At 39.2% G+C, this 22,817-nt stretch overlaps 1 protein-coding gene across 1 annotated transcript in view; it reads left to right on the top strand.

Annotated features, from left to right (window-relative positions):
• Positions 1-22,817, top strand: part of RAB31 (RAB31, member RAS oncogene family) — a 155,519-nt gene that overhangs the window by 88,681 nt on the left and 44,021 nt on the right. Inside the window, exons 4-5 of the mRNA XM_054587354.1 lie at positions 15,182-15,253; positions 21,966-22,072. Of these exons, the coding sequence (XP_054443329.1) occupies positions 15,182-15,253; positions 21,966-22,072 (179 nt within the window). The remainder of the gene's footprint in view (positions 1-15,181; positions 15,254-21,965; positions 22,073-22,817) is intronic.

The raw sequence follows: 22,817 nt of genomic DNA, 5'->3' as shown, positions 1-22,817 counted from the left end.
TATTATAACTATTAGTATTATGTGTGCAAAGCATGACTCCCTTGCATTGCTTTAGGGAAGAGTAATTGAGTTTTGTATCATAATTTCAGGTGAATGATTTTTAGAAGCTAGATTTGTGGAGAGAGTGTGAGCTTTATCTACATGGCTTTTGTGGACATCCGATCTCTCCAACCCTCAAAGGCCTGATTTAGTTATCCTCAAACTGTCCTTGTCTGGTGTCCTGTGGTGCATTCTTGCATCTCCCCTGTGATGGCAATTTTTCAATCGTTTTGGCAGCTTATTGCTGGACTTAATCGTGCTTGTAATGACGTTGCCTAATGTTTGAGCTAAAAATAAATTCCCTGCTGTTGCTTGTGCCTATTGCTATTTGTTCTGTCTCATTAATTGTCGGAGTCCAGTGCGTTTTATTATCCTTTCTTATCTTTGTAGAAAGGTACTACCGTTCTCCTTAGTTTTCATAATTTTAAGCAAACAAAGTCTCTTTGGATTTATGATTTGACAATATAAAGATGTAGATCTGTGTTTTCCAAGGAGAAAAATGCTCAGCACAGTGCTTTGCATGTGTGAATTAGCCAATATTTGTTTATTTGTGGACTGATTGAACCAAGTTCTGCCTAGCATACATGGCACTCTGGTTAATGCCCTACTTACTGCCCAGTATGAATTCTATATTATATTTGTGGTACAATTCATATTCTTGAAAAGTTATAGTTCCCTTCTGAGTACTAGAAATGTAAAATGATTCCCTTCTGCTTTCCTTTCTTTGTGTAAGAGAGCATTTGATTCTTGATTTGCTATATTAATTTTCATTCAACCATATATGATGGGCATCCTTTGATTCTTTCAATAGCAAATGGTAATCCATAGGGTACCTCCATAAAAAAAGTTTAAAAAAATTAATCATTTCCAAATGATTGTTGAATCCAATTTTTTAAAAGCTCAACATTTACAAGATTTGTGCCATTAGTTTCTTGCTACCAAGAAGGTTGTTGAGAAGGGGAGAGTGTGAGCTTTTGTGGGTTTTCATCTTGTCCTCTTCAGATGGGTTGTCATGTTGGTTTTTGTTTCATGCTGAGCTGTGAGGAAGAGCAGCAGCAGGTCAGAAGTATGCAGTAACCATAGCTCAGAGGTCCCCAAGGAGAGAAAGGAATCGATCTGCCCAGCTCTGTCCTCCCATCTTCCACCCAGCAGGATTTGTGTGGGGAGATGAGAAGGACCTATGTCCTAATGCATCAACACATTCTCTCCCATTGAGTTTCCTTTTGACTTCCGTCTTTGTTTTTCTACTATATTGGGATCGAGAATATCCTTATTGCTTTCAAAATGTTTCTCATCACAATAGGAAATACAACGTTCATTTTCTAGATATGTGCTTCTAAATCATTCTGTTTCTACTTTAGGACACAATCACAATCCACAGGATAACACAATTAAAAAGTCAGTATCTTGGGAGAATATCAGGCTTTCACTCTCTTGGTTTGATCCACAGACACCATTAAGAATCTTACATGGAAAAATATTAACATCATTTTGGTTTTTTTGGTATCATTTGGTTGAAGTCAGTGTTATAGCTGCTTGTCTTTCCTAGTGGACTGCCTGAGTTGTAATGGTTGCATTTATAAAATTTGAATTTTAAATGGACCACAGTCACAAATTCCACAAAGGTGAATTGATGATTCCATTATTAGCATAAAAATTCTTCACTACTCTACAAATACATCTGAAGTTGAATAGGTTGACTTCTGAAATAAAACTCATTTTATGCTTTCAAAAGATGAAATTGGAGAACATATATACAGACTTGAAAATAGAGTCCTTTAGCCTTAGGCTAATTTCAGTCTCTAGATTTGCCTAATCTGGACATTACATATAAATAGAACTATAATCTGTGGTTTTTCGTGATTAGCTTCTTTCATTTAGCATAATGTTACCAAGGTTCATCTCTCTTGTAATATAGGTCAGTGCTTTCTTCCTTTTTATGGTTGATTAATATTCTGTTGTATGAATGTACAACATTTTGTTTATCTAATTGCCAGTTGACAGATGTTTAGGTTGTTTCTACTTTTTGACTGTTATGAATAATGATGTTTTATGAACATTCATGTATAAGTTTTTGTACAGATGCATGTTTTGAAAAAGAAATCTCTTTGTTACATATCTAGGAGTGAAATTGATGGGTTATATGGTAATACTAAGTTAAGCATTTTGAGAACCTGCTAAAGTATTTTCCAAAGTGGCTGTACCATTTTATATTCCTACCAGCAATGTGAGAGGTTCCAGTTTTTCTACATTGTTGCCAATACTTGTCTTTGCCTGACTCAAAGTCACAAAGATTGACTCCTAGATATGTTCTATGAATTTTATAGTTTTAATTCTGTGATGCATTTGTTGTTAATTTTTGTGTATCTTGTAAGGAAGGGATGCAATTTCACTCTTTGCATGTCAATATCATACAAAATCAGATACCCCAATACCATTTGTTGAAAATGCATTCTTCGCCAGTTGGCTGTCTTTGCACCTTTGTTGAAAATGAATTGGCCTCAAAGGTGGGGGTTGAATTCTGGGCTCTCAGTTCTCTTCTTTTGATCTACAATTTTATCCTTATGTCAGTACCACATTACCCTGATTACTGTAGCTTTTTTTGGTAAGTTTTGAAATGGGGAAGTGAATCCTCCAATTTTGTTATTCTTTTTCAAGATTGTTTTGGCTATTCTAGGTCCCTTGCATTTCCACATGATTTTTAGGATCAGCTTGTAAACTTTTACCAAAAAGTCCAGCTAAGATTTTGATAGGGATTCTAGAAGAATTTGAGGTTACTTACTCCCTGTTTAAATTATAAAGGATAAGCAAATTGTATGCTGTCTTTCCTTTCTTTGGGTGATGCATGGATTGGAAATGCAGCCTTGACCTCAAAGTGGTACCCAAAGAAAAATTCTGAATAAAGTATTAAATCTTTTAAATGTTTAAATGTGTCCCCTCTAGTAAACTCAATAGAACCATAAACAAGGTTATATTTGCAAAGTTATCACTTAAAATTTACCAAACCATTATTAGACTTGAAATTTATGATATTTTACTAAATTATGTTTTTTTAAAAGAAGAAATCTCCAAAACAGTATTATTTGAAGCTGATTTAGTTTTTTTCAGCAATGTTATCTAATTCAGGACCAGGCTTAATACATAATACCTTAATACATACTGCTAAAGATAATGTGATAATATTCTGAAACTCATTGATTCAAAAGACTTATGGTCACTTCCCTAGTGGGTGCACAAACTTTTTTTTCAATTGTGAGATATTTCAAGTATTCCAGAAAAGCTCACGATATAGTAAATAAACATATCTAACTGCACCACCTAGGTTTGTTTAAACTTGACAACAAAACTCCTTCTGTCAGAAGTTTTCCTTAAACCCTGGGTACCCGAAGAAGGAAGAATCATGCACATGCCCTCCAGGAGCGGACAGTTTATGGATGCAACCAGGAAATCTGAGCACTGTGTGCTATTTAACCAGACTGCTTGTTTGCCTGCATTGGCTTAATTTTGTAAGCACCTACCCACCTACCATAATTTGAAAGGTTAGGTGATTGGACAACCTGTTCTCAGAAGGCCAGGATGCAGGTGAGCAAAGCTGTGGCATAAATACTGGGTCTGAATGGGTCCATGAGAAAGAAGAGAACCAAAGTTGTCACATATCAGAGGTCAATGTCAGGCTTTAACATCAAAAGAAGCTCTTCCTCCCTCCCTCCCTCCCTCCTTTCCTTCTTTCCTTCTTTCCTTCCTTCTCCGCTCTAGAGTCTATGGTCAGGAAAGCGGTTCACTATTAATGGGCTGTTGCTAAAGTCAGAGAAAGTTTGGCCTGCAGGAGTCCTTGAAGAATGAGTCCTCTTACAAGCTCAGAATGAGCTGCTCTTTGTTTTCTCCTCCATTTGCCCTGCAGCCACTGGAAAGAGCAGGCTCAGCTCCAAATACCACCATCGAACAGCACACATTCAGAATCCAGCTCCTAACGCGCTGTTGAAGGGGAATGCTTCACCTTAGGGCACCTTCCCCACAAACCCACTAGAGAACAATTTTCCTAGGAATCTCTCTTCAGTGAGAGAGAGTAAATATACGATTTTGCTTCCCACTCTTCCCAAGAGAGAACAGTGCCTTTAACTAGTGCAAATTGAGATCCTGATGAAAGAAATATTCCCTCTCCCCATTTCCCCCTTTCTCCCCCCATACCCTGCCCCCACAGTAAGGAAACGTTAGAAGCTTGGAGTTGGGAGTATGCTATTAAAAATTAGATCACCTGCTATTGATGGGGCCATACCATATCATTGTCTTTTAGAAGAAGCCTCAGGAATCATCTTCAGTTAAATTAGTACAGCTGAAGAGGTGCTGTGATATTGAAAACTGGCAACTGAAACTTTGGAAGGAAAGCATGATAGTGATACTTGAGGAGGGGTGTCTGCTGGCAGCTGTGTGGGCAGAGCTGCAGCACCTTTGCGGGCATATATCCCCAGAGTTGTGCTATTTGAGGCTGTTGACGTTACTTAGGAAATTAGGCGCTAAGGTGCAGAATTGCCTTCTGGACATAATAATGCCATAGACAGGAGGAGAGAAGGAAGAAGGGCATGTTCACATGTTAGAATCAGTTCAGTAAGTCCTTCGGCAAACACTTGAAACATTTCTGTACTTGGCCAGTGAGATGGGAGGTGAAGGAAAGGGAATGGGAAGTAGGAGACAGGAACAGTGGGGAGGAAAATCTCAACCCTGGGTTGACCTTTAAAAGCAGGGTTGAATGTAGACCCAGCCCCTTTCCCCTTTTGCATTTTCTGTGTCACAGTAGATCCCACTGTTTCCCTCTGTTCCCCAATAAGCATCTTCTCCTCCTCTTCCCTGTGTGCCTTCCTCAGAGACACGCAGGTTCTAGGTGGGAAGGTGACTGTTAGATGATTCTTCACAAGTTTACCATGACATTTACTGGTGTGTATTTTAGTCTGGGATGCCCTAAGTAGCTTATAATTGTGAGGCACAGTTTGTGCCTTTGGGTTGAGGCCAATTTCTGTTCTGTCAGAGGACCTGTGGCAAAGATTACAGCAGCAGAGCTGGACACAGGCATTGGGAGGGAGGTTAGGGTTGCATTTTTAAGAACCTAAGAACACTTGTCCTGGTTGTGTTTTCTCTTCTCCCTATTTTTCTTATATACAGTTAATTTCCTAAGTCTGGTTAAAATGCTGGCAAAAGGGCCTGTAAAGCCTAAGAATCTTGTTCTTGACAAGGAAATTAGGCACCTGGACTTCATGAAATTACTGAAAGAGCATACTCCTAAGATGCTCAAGGACTCCTCCAAACAGGATCAGCTGGAGTGTCCTCAGGGCACAGACTTTGCTGTTTGGGGGCACATATCCAGAGCTGTCCCTTTGAAGGCAGTCTGACTTTATTATCCTTCACTCCAAGAAAATGTTCACTTTTTGAGGCCAGGGATCTTGTCTTCTTCCCCTTTTCTATTTGTTTCCTGTAGCTGCTATAACAGAGGACCAAACATTTAGTAGATTCCCTCTCTCACAGTTCTGAAGGTCAGGAGTCCAAAATGCGTCTTCTGGGCCCATATAAACTACAGGCAGGGCTGTGTTCCATTCTGTAGGCTCTGTGAAGAATTGGTTTCCTTGCCTCTTTCAGAGACTGCCTGTTTTCCTTGGTTAGTGGCCCCTTCCTACATCTACAAAGCCAGCAACAGAGCATCTTCAGGTCTCTCTGACTCTCTTGCCTGCCTCTTCCTCTTGTTAAGGATACTTGGGTTGACATTGGGCCCAACTGAACAATCCAGGATAATCTTCCCATCTCAAGATCAGTTGGTTAGCAACCTTAACTCCATCTGCCACCTTAGTTCCCCTTTGCCATGTACTGTAATATATTCACAGGCTCCAGGGATGAAGATGTGGAATCTTTGGAGGCTGTAATTCTACCTACCAACTCTTGTCTCCCCATCTCTGAGAACAGTACCTGTCATGTATCAAGTGTTCTATAGATACTCATCAAATGAATGAATAAATTTAGTGTAAGCTGTATCTTCATTTCATCAACTTAAGCAATGTTTCATTTCAGAGAAGCAGCTGAAGGGTGGACAAAGCATGGAATTTATAGTCAGAATACTCGTGCTTAAGGTCTGGTTCTATCATTCTAGAGCTGTATGTCTGTGGGCAATTTACTTAATCCTTCTGAGCCTATTTCCTCATTGGTAAAAAGAGAACAACCCTATTGTCTGCCAGTCTTCAGAGGGTTATTGATTCATCACATGTGTTCAGCTATTAAATATTTGAGTCCCTGTGGTGGCCTATGTAGGGGGTCAGGGAAGAGTTCTTGGAGGAGGTGGCAGTTGAGAACAGGGGTGAACTAAGTGAAGGAGTGAGCCTTGTAGATGTCTAGTGGAGGAGGTTCCAGCTAGGAGAGAGTATGTGTAAAGGCCTTGGGGCTATGTGTGGCTGCTTGTGTCAGGGAGCAGCGAGGAGGCCAGGGGCTGGAGACAAGCGAGAGAGGACCCTAGTGCCCAAGTGCCTAGGGCCTTAGACCCGTAGTACAGAGTTTGGAGTTTATGCTTAGTTAGAAGGATTTTGAACAGGAAAGGGACACAATCTGACTTATATTTGAAGAAAAAAGTTACTCTGCTTTATATTTAACACAACATGATGTTAAGAGTTTGCTTCAGAAGATTCCAGTGGTAGAGGTGGAGTGAGAATTAAGGAGAAGGGGTAGGAACATGCCAGGGGCCATGTGTTAGGGATGATCTGAGGCTAGGAGAAGAGAAAATGGAAATACATTATAATACTGTGCTCCTTTCTTGTGTATATGTTTGAAAATTTCCACAATGAAATGTGAAAAATTAATTTGATGGTCTGTGTAAATAAATACAGTAATTCAGCAGTTAAAAATAGGATCTCTCTGAGTGTGGCCAGCATAGAGGCCACTGCGATATCTAAATGCTCTGATGGAAACTTCTGGACAAATAGTCGAGGAAAGGTGGCCTGGGCTGGGGAAAGGAGGGAGGAGTGCTGGGTTAGGCCCTGCCATGGTGGGGGCAGGGCGCTCTCAGACCCTGGGTCTCCCCTGTTTGGGAGTGGTCCCAGGTGATCTTTGCCTATTGCCCTATTCTGCAAGGAGACTTATTTGGAAGAAGGGCATTTACTGGGAACAGGAGGGCTAAGGATGGGAGAGACTCAATCCGAGCAGAGTAGAGAGAGGGAGAGACATGGCCGACCTTAGTGGCATTTCTTCCAAAAGCACAAAATGGTGGCTGTGGGATGGGGCGGGCCATAGTTCTGGACTGTAAGGAAATTTCATTTGCTTGTCAACAGAGGAATTAGAGCAGAGGTTTCCTGCAGTCAGTATTCATGGGTAGGAAAAATGAATTTCTGTAGCATTTTAGAATCTTCACTCTGTCTTACACGTTATTCTAGGCATCAGAATACCCTAGTTCATTACCGTGTCTTTTAGAAAAACACTAAGCCATGCCCTCCCCCACAACACCTTCTTTATGGAGAAATGTTTGGATTTTGCTGGGTCATTTTCTCCTACAGAAAATTTACACAGCACCTTGTCCATAAGGAGTCAAACACATGTCAGGTTACCTCTAAATCCCACTCCCTCCTGGTACGTAGCTTCACCCCTTTGATTCTTGAACGCTGAGAAAGCTCTTTAACGTTAATTGGCACATTAAAAGAGAGAAGCAATAAAGAGGAAAAAGTAATAAGAAAAAAGGATACCTTCTCATTGCAAAAGTGATATATCCTGTTAAAATTTTAAAAATTCAGAAATAATAAAATAAATGGTGGTCTGCCTATAATGGCAGTATTCAGAAATAACCACTGTTAATAGTTCTAGTCTCCTAGCCATTTTTCTGTTCAACTGTACTTACTATTGGGTTTTAAGATATCTGAGTAAGCATATGAAACAGACCTTCTGCTTTTCTGTGGAGAGAGAGGGTCTGTGTAAAAGTCAGGGATGTTCTTCTGAATGGCACAGAGAGAACATTCAGTAATAGTTTTTCCATTCAACTTGGCCAGCTGAGAATGTTGGGAATGTTAGAAATTTTCTCTACCACTTTCCTCTTTGTTTGTATCCTAATGGACCTCAGGATATATTTTGGCTTCTGTCCTTGACTGTCCATGGCTCCAGTGTTCGGCGGGAGGGTGAAAATTTCTGGCTGTGCACTGGCATCTGAGACAAACCAGCATAGGCGCCCAGGCTGCTTTGAGGCGCTCTCCAGGGACAGAGTGTTCTCTGAAAAATTATAATACAGAACCAATCCCTGCAAGTTCCCGGACCTGATGCCAGAGACTTCAGGCCTGGATAATTCTCATCTGGGGAGGCCAAGCCCAGCTGGAACCTGTCCTTGTTTGGAAACTTCGTGTATTTTCCGCCACTGCTCATTCTTGACATGCCGAGTTTTGCTGCTGTGGAATTTATGTTGCCACAAACCTGCATTTAAGGAATTTTGCCTGAAGCAGACTGGGTGGTCTGAAGGATTAGGGGATTTCTTGGAACAATACTTTCCACTGTGCCCTGAGCGTGCATGCGCATAGTAGTGCGGGACGAGGAGAAGGGAGGTTCGTGTTGCAGGTAACTCTGAAGAATCAAGGTCATGGCAAGGGAAGGAGGTTCCATCCAGACCCTGTCTTACATTGGTCATGAGTGCCGCCGCAGAGCTGGAAGAACTTGTGCTATCACCACTGACCCCATCCTCACCACTGCTTCCATTTTACAAAATAGGAAAAACAGTGTAGAGCCAGACACAGGTCTCCAGATTCCGCCTTGAGTCTAGATCTTCATACTATGTCTCTGTGGTTGGTTCTGAGCACATGATTCCCTAGCTTAAAAAGTAAACTAGCAATCCTGAGTTCAAACCAAAATAATTCTTCACTATAGACATTTTTCAGAGTCTTCAAGGTACTAACAATACTTTGTAATCCTCCAGGGGAGTATTATTATATGTAGTGTTTTCAAACTTACTTGGCTCAGAAAGCTTTTTTCCAGAATGCACCTCAAGAGCACAGAGCTCTGTAGAAGACCTTTGGAAAATACTAAACTAGGCCAACTTGCCTCATGTGCCATTTCATATTTTTCAGAAACTGGAGTTTAATTGCTGCCCAGTAGTCCATTATAGGGCTAAGCCAAATTTATGTTTTCAGTCCCTGATGGTTAGACATTGAGGTTGGTTCCAGTTTTCCAGCATTACTGATCATTCTAGAATGAATTTTGGTTACTTTGTGATGATTTCTGATTATTCCCTTCAAAAGTGGAATTGCTGAAAATGTATGAACATTTTGAGAGTATTGAAAATGTTCATACATTTTCAGCACTCTCAAAATGCATTGTCCAGTTGCTCCTACCAGTTTCTGGAAGTGGGGACAGAGTTATTAACATCCATCTTTCAAAGCTGAGGAGACTAAGAAGCTCAAAGGCGATTCCCTTCTTTCTTATCCTGTAGACAGTCAGCAATTAAAAAAACATGCATTCACACATTCTCAGGACATAAACAGCCATTTCTTTTGAGGGGACAAAACTGGCTTTTCACAATTCCCTGTGCTTATTCTAAAAAATTAAATGTTATCTAAGAGTTATCTGAACACTTTAATTTGGTATTACACGTGTTCTTTTGGATAGTTAGGGAAGAAAGGATTTTGAATTGGCATCTGTTCTTGCTAATATTCAAATAACCTTTCAAGATGAGATTTTTTAAAAATTGTATTAACTTCCTGTGATTGTGAACTTTGTTTCTAGAAGAAATCTTATATGGTAGTGCTTTGTCAGACTTCTGACCTCATGGAAATTGAATTATGTCATGTTGAGTATTGAGGCTGATTGTAGTGCTTTTGTTTTATATTTGTGTGGGGGAAAGTATGCTCATTATAAGCTGGAAGTGATTTATACTCTTGTCCTCCACAAATATTATCTTTTGGTCAATGCACTATTGGGCTTTAGCACTGAGATATGAACTTTTAACTCATTAAAACTCCCAAGTCCCTGGCAAGAAAGTCATTTAAGTGGCTTCACCAACAGATTTATTTCAAAATGATTCCATTTGGAGGAAGGAAAGAACAAGTAATGCATTATATACACAGATCTACTCAATAATTCATTAGACCTGCACACCAGTGACCATTTTAGATTCAGTTCATAGTCTTATAGCTGAAGATGAATTCTGTCTTAGAGGATATCCACAGCTTGTTCCTCTTTGTGCTTGAGTCCATAACTACCTTGATTTCTGAGATATAAATTTTGTACTGACATTCCTATTTGTTCTGTTTAAAATGGATCATTCTTATATGAACCTATTTTTTAAAAATAGACATTTTATGTGATTGGGCTAAAAGGACACTATATGCATTCTCTACCCTTAGCAAAGCAGGAATCTTTCAAAAATACATTGCTTTTCAGTGTGGAATTTCCTCAAAAAGCTGAAAATGGAACTGCCTTTTGATCCAGTGATTCCCCTGCTGGGACTATACCCTAAGAATCCCAAAATGCCGATTCAAAAGAACCTATGCACCCCAATGTTCATAGCACAATTTGCAATAGCCAAGTGTTGAAAGCAACCTAAATACCCATCAGTAGATGATTGGATCAAAAAACTATGGTACATTTACACAATGGAATACTACGCAGCAGAAAGAAAAAAAGAACTACTAAACTTCGCGGTAGCATGGATGGAACTAGAGAGCATTATGCTAAGCGAAATAAGCCAGGGGGCGAAAGACAAATACCATATGATCTCACCTATAAGCGGAACCTAACCAACAATACAAAGCTGCAAGGAAAATAAGACCAGCAACACTGACAGGAAAAGAAACAAACAGAGACAAGAGGGATGGAGGGAGGAGGGGACGGGGGAAAAGGAAGGGAATGGGAGGGTTGGGGAACATGTAGCAAGGTCTCATGGACAAAACCAAAGGGGAAGGATTGAGGGAGGGAGGGGGGAAAGGGGGCAGGGGAAGGTGGTGGGGGGAAGGCAGAGACAAATGTATTTGAAAAAATAAAGAAAATAAATGAAAAAAATAAAGTGGCAAATTTAAAATTAAAAAAATACATTGCTTTTTTTCTCTCTTTGGGCAGAAATTTTTATTTTGTTTTCTACATGTTGAGTGAATTGCCAAAGGATGGATTAAAATAGTTATATCGAGCCTTGACCAGTGTGGCTCAGTTGGTTGGCATACACCAAAAGGCTGTGGGTGTGATTCCTAGTCAGGGCATATATGTAGGTTGTTGCAGGTTTGAACCACGGTCCCAGAATCTATGAGAAGGAACCAGTCAATGTTTCTCTCACACTGATGCTTCCCTCTCTTTTTCTCCCCTTACCCCTCTTTCTAAAAGGAGTGAAAAAAAGTCCTCTGTGAGGATAAAAAATAAAATAAGGAAAAATAAAATAAAATAAAAAAATAAAGAAATGAAATGAAATAAAATGTAAACTAAAATAGTGCCTAATATTTTAACAAACACAGTGCTGGGCAGTCAGTGACTATGGAAAGTCACGCATGGTGAATGACTTGTCCTGGCAAGTGGCCCAGGCCCTTAAACTGGGATCTTCTGAGTCCATCCTGTGCTCCATCCAGCCTGAAAACCACAGAGGTAGTGGGGCAGTTTCTTTCTAAGGTGGCAACTTGCCATGAGGGCATGGAGTTGGGCAAAGTCATATGCTTCCTTCTACTCTTTGAGAGCCACACTAGCATTCTTCAGGGGATTAAAAGGGAAACCTTGGAAACTGATATGCTTCAGATTTCCAAATAGGATCATTTCAGTTTGGCAAGTACTTATTTAGTCCAGGATGAGTTTTGGGTGGGAAATAAAAATGAATGAGTGATGGTTTTGTTGTATCCTGGAAAAGCTTCAGGATTCATCCTTCATTCCCTCTCTGCCCCTTCTCCTACTCACCAATAAAAAATAGCTGCTTCTTTTTAAACTTAAAAAGAACATTTTGTTTAAAAATAATTGTGTACAAGCACCAGCCTGCGAACCAAAGGGTTGCAGGTTCGATTCCCAGTCAGGGCACATGCCTAGGTTGTGGGTCAGGTCCCCAATAGGGGATGCATGAAAGGCAACTACACATTGATGTTGCTCTCCCTGTCTTCCTCCCTCCCTTCCCCTCTCTGTGAAAATAAATAAAATAAAATATACTTTTCAAAAAATTGTAAAAATTTGGACTATTCAGACTTTTATAAGGAAAATGTACAAATCACTAAAAATCTTACTGTTACCATTTTAAGAAACATTATGATATACCTATACACACACCACATGTTTTACCTTAAATCATACTATACTACATATGCTACTTTGAGTCTGCCCTTTTTTTTTTTCATTTAACAGTATGTCAGGGATACCTTTTCCTATAAATAAAAATCCTTATCATCATTTTAATTGTTGGGGAATATTCCCTTACCTACACATACCATTCATGAATTCTCTATGATTAACCTTTGGGCTGATTTTAAATATTGCTCCCATGTGGAACAGAGATTAGTGTCTTTGTGTGTGTGGAGATCACTCCAGTATATGTTCACATAAGTGGGATTGCTGGTTCAAACAGTATACATATTTAAACTTTTGATATATATTACTGATAGTGGCTTTGAAACAAGGTCCTTTTTCAAAGTAAAAATTATACATATTTCAGGTATACAACATGATTTGATGTACATATATATAAAATGAAATGATTACTACAGTCAATGTAATTAACATATCTTACCTTTTTTAGTGATAACAACACGTAAAATCTATTTTCTAGGCAAATTTCTAGATTTAACACAGTATTATTAGCCATAGTCATCATACCGTACATTTCATCTCTAGAACTTATTCATCTCACATAACTGCAACTTTGTCCCTTTTGATGATCATCTATCCTCCCAGCCCCCTAAACTCCTCATAACCACTATTCTACTCTCTATCCATATATTTGATTTTTTTAGATTCCATATATAAATGAGATCATGAAGTTTTTTTCTTTCTGTATCTGGCTTATTTCGCTTAGCATGACATCCTCCATGGTCATCCATGTTGTTGCAAATGTCAGGCACCCCTTCTTTTATAAGGCTGGATAATATTCCATTGTGTGTGTGTGTACACACCCACACATACACACACAGACACACACACGGTCTGTTCAGAAGATATCCAGCCATGTAATATGAAAAACAGAAACGTGTATTGAAGATGATACAAGATATGAGAAACACTGTACATAGGACAGTGATGCCTCAGTCTCTTTCAAAGTAGGCACAGTTCTCCCAATTGCCATCAGTTACTCTGTCATATTTTCCTGAATCTCATCAACGGTCTAAAATCTCTTCCATTTCAAAGGTGATTTTAGTTTTGGGAAAAGGCAGAAGTCGCAGGGCGCCAAATCTGGGCTGTAGAGGGGCTTGGTCACCTGGGTGATTTGCTGTTTCGCCAAAAAACTGCATGAGATGTGATGCATGGGTGGGTACGTTGTAGTGATGAAGCTGCCAATCACCAGTTGCCCATAGTTGCAGCCTTCTGAACCATCTGAATAGTTTCTGCAGAGGAATGTTCAAGCTTAACACAAAATTTGATGCAGATTTGTTGCTTTACTCACACAGTCATTTTCACGGCCACACAGTACACGCGCTCACTCAGTGGTGACTAGCAACCCCACTGACTAGTACAGTGAAGTTGTTATTGTTGATGCATGCACATTCCCGCCCATGCAACTTGGCTGCCTGGTTACATTGTTGTCGTGAGAACCGTTCTTGTTATATTAATGATGGCTGGACATTTTCTGGACAAACCTCTGTGTGTGTGTGTGTGTGTGTGTGTGTGTGTGTGTGTGAGAGAGAGAGAGAGAGAGAGAGAGAGAGAGAGAGAGAGAGACATTTTAAAAAATCAGTTCATTCATCAATGAATGCTTAGGTTGTTTCCACGTCTTGTCCATTGGGAATAATACAGCAACAAATATGGGAGTGCAGCTGTCTCTTTGTGGTACTGATTTCATTTCTCTTGAGTACAAAGGGGAATTGCAGGATCATATCTTGTATTTGTAGCTTTTTTTTTAAAGAACCTCCATACTGTTTTCTGCAATGGCTGTACAAATTTGCATTTCCACCAACAGTGTACAAGAGTCCCTTTTGTCCACATCCTAACACTTGTTACATTTTTTTTTTAAATAACAGCCATCCTAATAGATGTGAGGTGATTACTCATTGTGGTTGATATGCATTTCCCTGATGATCAATAATGTTGAGCATCTTTTATAAGAAGGTCTTAAAATACCTTCCCTTGTAGCTAATGAGAGTGCCTCCCTTCCCAAATACTGACTGGATAGGGTACATTTTTTAAATATTTAATAAATTAATAAATGTGTCATTACTGCTTTTATTTTATTTTAGTTTTGTTATAATTGAACATGTTTAAAAATATTCATTGGCAATTTGTATCTTTTCCTCTGTGATTTATCTACATGAATATCCTTTGTCCATTTTTCTGTTGAGCTGAATTATCTTTTTCTTACTGACTTTCAAAAATCCTCCACAATATATTCTTCAAATATATTCAAATATATTCAAAGAAACATTTTTCAAAATAAATGTAAAATCTGTATGTGTCCTCAGACTAATTATCCTGTTTAGGGATAAATGATGCTATGACCAGTGGGACTTGCTTTGTCCACATTCTGGAGTGAAGCTCATTGCTCTCATGGTTTGTCACGCCATACAGGGATGCAGCCATCCAGACCTGAGGACAGTGGCCGAGGTGCCCTTGCTGCAATGTTCCTCATTAATGGCTCAGTGAGGGAGGATCTTGTGATCTCTGCCAGCCTCCTCTTTTCTTCCCCTTGGCAAACATCTTTTACTTACTCCTGTCTAATTCTAATAAGATTGCCCTGGGTCAACCATATTAAATAAGTGATGAGCTGTAGAGAAAAGACAATTCATAGGATATTAACATTTAAAGTAAAATTTATTTTCAGCCTTTGCCCGACAGTGAATTTCATGGTCTATAAACCATAAGTGTATGTGTAGTCAAGGAGAAAAATTTATATCTAATATGAACCCTGGGAAAATTCTAGGGGGAATTCAGGGATCTTATAGGGATGATGTAAGATAAAGTGTTATATTTAATTTGGGATTACGTAAAATGTTTTCACTTTGGCCTAAAACTATTCATTGTTCCTAAACAGTTTCATTCATTGGCTCCCATGTACTACCGTGGATCTGCTGCAGCTGTCATAGTGTATGATATTACCAAACAGGTAAGAATGTTCCTTTTAGAATTTAGATGCCATTTATGGTAATTCTGTCTTAGAAAGACCAAAGCAGAGATTTCACTGCTTGAATCTTGACAGTAGGCTGGAATGAGGTTTCATAATGTGGTGGGGGATACTGGGCAATATATATTGAGTTTATTTAACCTACATGTAAGGAAGCATTTCAGGTTTATCTGCTGAATTAAATAAAAAAAAAAACAATAAAAATTCACTTTAAACTTGACTGACTGTGTGTAGAGGCAAGGTCATGCTTCCTAATACTGTTCTCCAGAATGTCAGCTTTGTAGGAAAAGGAAAATTATTTTTAAGTTCTGAATGCCTTATGATTATAAAATACTTATCTTTTATTAGTGTTTCAATCACACTTCATAAAATGTCAAAGAAAACATTTATGTATGACTAGTGTGTTTGTGTACATATAATATAAATATATTTTGAGAGATCACCTAGGATATCAACAAATGACTGCAGTGGTTTGCTGATATTTTTTTCCTGCTGCTTGGGTGCTGACTCAGTTCACAGGACTGCTAGTTTAATGACTCATCACAGTTTCCGTCCATGAGTTCCTGACCACTTTTACCTAAATGTGGTGTCTGTTATATCTTGGCTTGCTTCCTAGAAAAAGATTGTGAGTAAAGGACAGAAAGGAAAAGACTCTAAAGTATGTGTGTGTATTTTCCTTTTCTTTTTCCTTAGGTAAGCATGAACATTGTCTTAGTCTTATGACTTAGTCCTTTGTCATGTTAAATCAAGGCTGTCTTTTAAAAAAAATTTATTGTTTCTTTTATTTTAAAGGAACTATTATTAATTTTTTAATTAAACTTATTCAGGGACATCGGTAATAAAATTATACAGGTTTCAAGTGTACAATTCTATGATACATCATCTGTCTATTGCATTGTGTGTTTACCACTCAAAGTAAAATCTTCTCCCGTCACCACATTTTGGCCTCCTTTTCCCTTTACTACCTCCTCGCCTCCCTTCTCTCTGGTAACCACCACACTGTTGTCCATGTCTGTGAGGGTTTTTGTTGTTGTTATTGTTGTTGGTTTTTTGTTTGCTTTCAGTTTTATTTTTTACCTGTATTTTTTACAGAAACATATTTTTATTACATTTATTGGGGTGACATTGGTTTCAAGTGTACATTTCTATGATGCATGATCTGTATAAGGCTATAATTTTAAATTAATGTTATTTATAGGAGAAAATTATTAATATGATTTTCTTAACTTTATCAAGTTTCAGTTTTAGGGAAGAGAACATTTTGTAGGCTATTTAAGTATAATTCAGCAATCCAGAGAGAAAGCAAGAACTTCTGGCCAAGATGTAGGCATAAGTAGATACACTTGGACTCTGCACAACCAGAGGAAGGACAACAACAAATTTAAAAACAAAAAATAACCAACCTGCTAGAAAATCAAACTCTTTGGAAGTCCAACAACCAAGTAACTAAAGAAGAAACATTCCTCCAGATCAGTAGGAGGGCCGGAGACAGGCAGCCAGGGTAGGGAGGATGTATGGCAACGTGGTGGCTGGAGGACTGGGTGGGTGAGGCAGTGGCTGGTGATCCGGGTGGTCTCATATTTGCATGTGCATAAACTGGAGGAACAGCAGGGGAGCGAGAGAGCCCTTGCAACCCAGGGCTCTGGTGCGGGAAAAGAAAGCCTCAAAACCTCTCGAGGTAAAATTCTGTGGGGGTTCTGGCAGCAGGAGAAACTCCCAGCCTCACAGGAGAGTCCTTTGGAGGGACCCACAGGGTCCTAGAACATACACAAACCCACCCCCCTGGGAATCTGCACCAGAAGGCCCCAATTTGCTTGTGGGTAGCAGGGGAACTGACTGAAAGCCTACAGAGAGCCAAGCAAGAGGCATTGTTTCCTCTCTTACCTCTCCCCCACAGAGAGTGTCACAACACAGCCACCTGGGTTGCCCCGCCCTGGCGAATACCTAAGGCTCCTCCCCTTCCAGCATACCAGGCACGCTGAGACAAAGAAATATGGCCCAAATGAAAGAACAGATCAAAGTTCCAAAAATAGAACTAAGCAATGAACAGATAGCCAACCTATCAGAGGCACAGTTCAAAACACTGGTAGTCTGGATGCTCACTGAATTGGTTGAGTATGGTCACAATTGGAGGAAAAAGTGTAGGCAAAGTGAAATAAAGAAAAATACACAGCGAAACAACAATAAAGGGAAGGAAACTGGGACTCAAGTCAACAATTGGGAGCAGAAAGAAGAGAAAAACATTCAACCAGAACAGAATGAAGAAACAAGAATTCAAAAAAATGAGGAGAGGCTTAGGAACCTCTGGGACACTTTAAACATTCCAACATCTGAATCACAGGGGTGCCAGAAGGAGAAAAGGAAGAGCAAGGAATTGAAAACTTATTTGAAAAAATAATGAAGGGGAACATCCCCAATCTGATGAAAGAAATAGGCTTCCAGGAGATCCAGGAAGCCCGGAGAATCCCAAATAAGTTGGACCCAAGGAAGCACACACCAAGGCGCATTATAATTCTATTACCCGAGATTAAAGATGAGAGAATTTTAAAAGCAGAAAGAGAAAAGGAGACAGCCACTTACAAAGGAGTTCCCATAAGATGCTCAGCTGATTTCTCAAAAGAAACCTTGCAGGCCAGGAGTGGCTGGCAAGAAGTGTTCAAAGTCAAGAAGGGGAAGGACCTACATCCAAGATTACTCTGTCCAGCAAAGCTATCATTTAGAATGGAATAGCAGATGAAGTGCTTCCCAGAAAAGGTAAAGGAGTTCATCATCACCAAGCCCTTATTATATGAAATGTTAAAGGGACTTATCTAAGAAAAAGAGAGAATCAAGATGGCAGAGGAATGATTGGAAGTCACACTGACCTCCTACTAGGACCAATTAGGAATTACAGCTAAATTGTGGAGAAACCACTTGGAACAAACAACTGAACAATAGCGAGAGAGGAGCCTTGTAACCTCAGAGACAGAAGAATTGGCTTTAGCTCAATCTAACTGGTAAGGAGTGCAGAAGAGACTCGAGAACGCGGGCAGAGTGCCCAGGGGCAGCAGCACCAGAAGGATATTGAAATGGCCAATTGGATCCCCCTGAGAAGAGTGGGGTCTAAACTGAAAGCAGGGTTCTCCAGCCTACAGCACCAGAGCCCAAAAAGTACTGAGAAAACAGCCAGCTGCAAAAAGCGGCAGGGTTGCTCTCTCCCAGAGACAGGCAGCTGGAGATGTAAAGAACTGCTTAAAGGGCCAACACATGAATTTTTATTTGCAGTCACTTAACCTGGTCTCATACAAAGGCAGGGGCAGAGTAGGCTAGAGATGCCTGAGGAGAGACCGGGGAAGGAGGCTTTGGGGAGAGAACTGAGAGAGTAGCCAGCGGGATCTCGGTACTGACTCATCCCCCATGTGGCAGCAGCCATCTTGCTCAGGCAGAGACCACTCCCCCTGAGGGGCAGTAGCATCAGAGAACCCAATAACCCTGCCCCTAGGTGGGATTCCACCCCACCCTGTGCTATATAAGCTGTCTACTGAGTGCAGAATGGCAGCCACAGATAATAGATCCCTGGCTAAAGGGGGTGCAGAGGGGTCTGTAGACACTTGAGGAGAGAGTGGGGACGGAGGCTGTGGGGAGACAACTGATAGAGTAGCTGGCGGGATCCCAGTGCTGACTCCTGCCCCATACAGCAGCAGCATGAGAGGACCCAATAACCCAGTCCCTAGGAGGGACTCTGCTCCGCCCTGAGCTGTCTAGGGTGGCCTGCTGAGGGCAGAGTGACTAGATTAAGAGCTGAAGGAGACATCCACAGACGGTAGATTATTGGAAGTCTTGAACAGACTGCCTAAGGTCAGACAGGGACACCTGACATCATCAGAGGCAGATCTAGAAAGTAAAAACAGTGGTCTCCTACCATCGAAGTCACAACACAAAGCCACAAAGTCAGGAAGTCAAGACAGATCAACTTAAGAAGCAAAAGCAAAAAAAAAGAAGAGTCTCACAAATAATGGGAAGACAAAGAAATACCCCCCAATTGAAGGGGAAGGAGGAATTTCCAGAAAGAGAACTAAATGGAATAGAGGCAAGTAAACTATCAGCTATTGAGTTCAAAACAACAGTTCTAAGGAAACTCAATGAGCTCAGTGAGCTCAGAGAGAATTACAAAAAACTACAGAGAAACTATGAAGAACTTACTGCAACCTATATATCAGCATGAAAAAAGGACATAGAAACTATCAATAAGAGACAAGAGGAAATGAAGAATACAATTTCTGAGTTGAAGAACACAGAAGAAGGAATGAAAAGCAGGCTCGAAGAAGCCGAGGATTGAATCAGCGAGCTGGAGGACAAGGTAGAAGAAAGCTCCCAGAAAGAGCAAGAAAATGAAAAAAGACTCAAAAAGAATGAAGAGGCGTTTAGGGAAATGCAGGACAACCTGAAATGTAATAATATCCGTATAGTAGTGATACCAGAAGGAGAAGAGGATGAGGAGGGGATAGAGAACCTGTTTGAAAGAGTAATGTTGGAAAACTTTAATTTGAGGAGAGAAAAAGTGACACAAGTCCAGGAAGCACAGAGGGTCCCATTCAAGAGGAACCCAGTGAGGCCCACTCCAAGGCACATCATCATTAAAATAGCAAATATTAAAGATAAACAGAGGCAGCAAGGGAGAAACAGGTAGTAACGTATAAGGAAGCCCTGATATGACTAGCAGCTGACTTCTCAACAGAAACACTACAAGGCAGAAGGGAATGGCAAGAAATATTCCAAGTCATGAAAACCAAAGGCCTGCAACGAAGACTGCTCTACCCAAAAAGGCTCTCAATTAAAATGGAAGGTGAAATAAGGAGTTTCCCAAACAAAAGAAGGCTAAAAGAATACACCTCCACCAAACCAGCACTGCAAAATATGCTAATAAGGGACTGCTTTAAGATGAAGAAAAAGAGCTATGAATACCCAGTTCCTTTCACAGTTACCAATACTTAATATTACCAATATTTTAAAATAATCTGATTTTGACAATGATGTATTTTAATTGTTCCTTTATTATTTGTTGAAACTAAACCTGTTTCTGTGTATTTCTTACCTATTTCTATTATTTTTAAAAAGTTTTAAATGACTTTTTGGTATTCTTTATCCATTTTTTGATTAAATGTTTGTAGAATGTTTTCCCTAAAAAAAGAAACAACAAACCATTAACCCTTTTTTAGATGTTCTGCAAATACTTTCCTATTCTATTACTTGCCCTTTAACTTTTTTTATATGTATATTACTGTACAGTCTTAAATGTTTAATACAGTCATATTGTTAATATTTTACTTTATAGCTTCTGGGTTTGAATATTTTACTTCAGGGTAAGAAAAATATTAGTTTGTATTTTCTCCTAAAACTCCCTAGATTCTACATATTGATTTTTAACTCACCTGCATATTTCTTGTATAATGTGTGAAATAGGGCTCTATATTTATTTCAAGTAATAGTGGTCCATGCACCTTATATGTTGAATAAGCCTTATTGTCCCCATTGATTTGAAATATCAACTTAATCATATATTTCATTGTTAGATTATATATGTTTGTTCTAGAATGCTCATTATATTTCATTGATCTACTTGATTATTTCTGTGCCGGTGTCATGTTGGTTTAATTGCTGAAACTTTATAATGGTTTCAAATTGTTTAATATTTTATAATTAACTTTGACATTTAAAAAAGTAAATAAAATCAATCTGCATTAAAGAAAGAAAGAGAAAGGAAGAAAGAGGGAGGGAGGGATGGAGGGAGGGAGAGAGAGAGATGGATCTCCTACCTTTTGCGACAACATGGTTGGAACTGGAGAATATTATGCTAAGTGAAATAAGCCAGTTGATGAGAGATAAATACCATATGATCTCACCTATAAGTGGCCTCTATTCAACAAAATAAACTAACGAACAAAATAAACCACAGCCATGGAAACATGGAGCAGACTGAAAGTGACCGGAGGGGATGGGGAAAGAGGACAATGGTGGAAAGAAGGGGAAGGGACTAGACTAAGAGCATGTATGAATGACCCATGGACATGGACAACAGAGTGGGAATTGACTGTGGGAGTGGGGGGTTGGGGTGAGGTGGGTGGAGGAGGATAAAGGAGGAAAAATTGAAACAACTGTAATAGGATAAACATAACTTATAAATTAAAAAAAAGAAGATCAAAAACTATGAACAGTAAAACAGAAGGTGGGGGCAATTAACACTGGGGAAAAAGGTGCGGGGAATAAGCTGCATAAATAGTAGGTACAAAATAGACAGCAGGAGGTTAAGAATAGTATAGGAAAAAGAAGTCAAAGAACTTATATGTACAACCCATGGACATGAACTAAAGGGTGGGGGAGTGGAGGGGGGTGAGGCAGTGCAGGGTGGAGGGGAATAAAGGAGGGGAAAAATGGGACAATTCTAATAGCATAATCAATGAAATATATATTTTAAAAAGTATAATTTAGCTAATGTTAAAATTTGTGCCAAGATAAGGTATGTATATTAATCTACACGAGCCTCCTGAATATATTTTTCTCCATTAAATTGTGTTGTGTTTGTATTTCTATTTGGTTGAAATATATAGAATTATGTATTAAATACACAGGATTATGTGCATAGTGTTATGTTATGAACACATAACTTTATTATGTTGATGGGTTTATACAATTCTTGATTTATACTTTGGTTTAGGACTCATTCCATACCTTGAAGAAATGGGTGAAGGAACTGAAAGAACATGGTCCAGAAAACATTGTAATGGCTATCGCTGGAAACAAATGTGATCTCTCAGATATTAGGTAAGATTCTTTTAAAATTTTTTTGTGTGGTTAATATCCTTTATCTCTGAATGTCTATGTGTAAAAAGCTGTCGTGCCTGTGTTGTTCTTAGTGTAATAATTTCATTAATAGTCATTCACTTGTGGTGGTCAAGGTATTATATATTCAACCACAGTAGAATTAAGGGAAAATAGTAGGAAAATGCAAATTTGATGGACCACATGGTAATGAATATTAAAATCACATTTCCTATAAACAGCACAGTTATATCCCTTACTTTTAATGTCTTTGGGCTATGTGGTTTTATTTTTTTATTGTTACCTTTTCTGTTATTATTGTCATTATTACTACCTCACCATTTTAGTAACACTTTAATATGGTAAGGAGATTTAGGTGCTTAATATTTTCCATACACCCCTGTTTATTTTATTTCTTGACTTAAGGTTGTAGTCAAGTCTATATAATCTAACTGTTTTGTTCTAAGATCTGAATATGACGCATTGTATGCAAACACTTTGCCTTGTTCCAGAAACACTGGATTGTTGAATTCCTTTACCTGGAGAGATATTTGTAGAGAGGCAGTCCACATGGGTTAGAGATTTGATGATAACTCTATCTAGCCTGATAAGCTACCTATTGTAAATCAACAAAAATGTTATAAAAGAAAATAGAGAATTTGTGTTGTCACTATTCCCCTGGTTAATTTAATTCTCAGCAATTCTAGTAGTTGATTTTCACAAAGACAATGACATTGTGCTTCAGATT

Source organism: Pteronotus mesoamericanus, unplaced genomic scaffold (assembly GCF_021234165.1).
Source record: "Pteronotus mesoamericanus isolate MK-2021 breed Mesoamerican mustached bat unplaced genomic scaffold, CSHL_Meso_final scaffold_118, whole genome shotgun sequence".
NCBI lineage: Eukaryota > Metazoa > Chordata > Mammalia > Chiroptera > Mormoopidae > Pteronotus > Pteronotus mesoamericanus.
The sequence above is the reverse complement of the archived record's forward strand: the minus strand, read 5'-3'. Positions and strand labels throughout refer to the sequence as shown.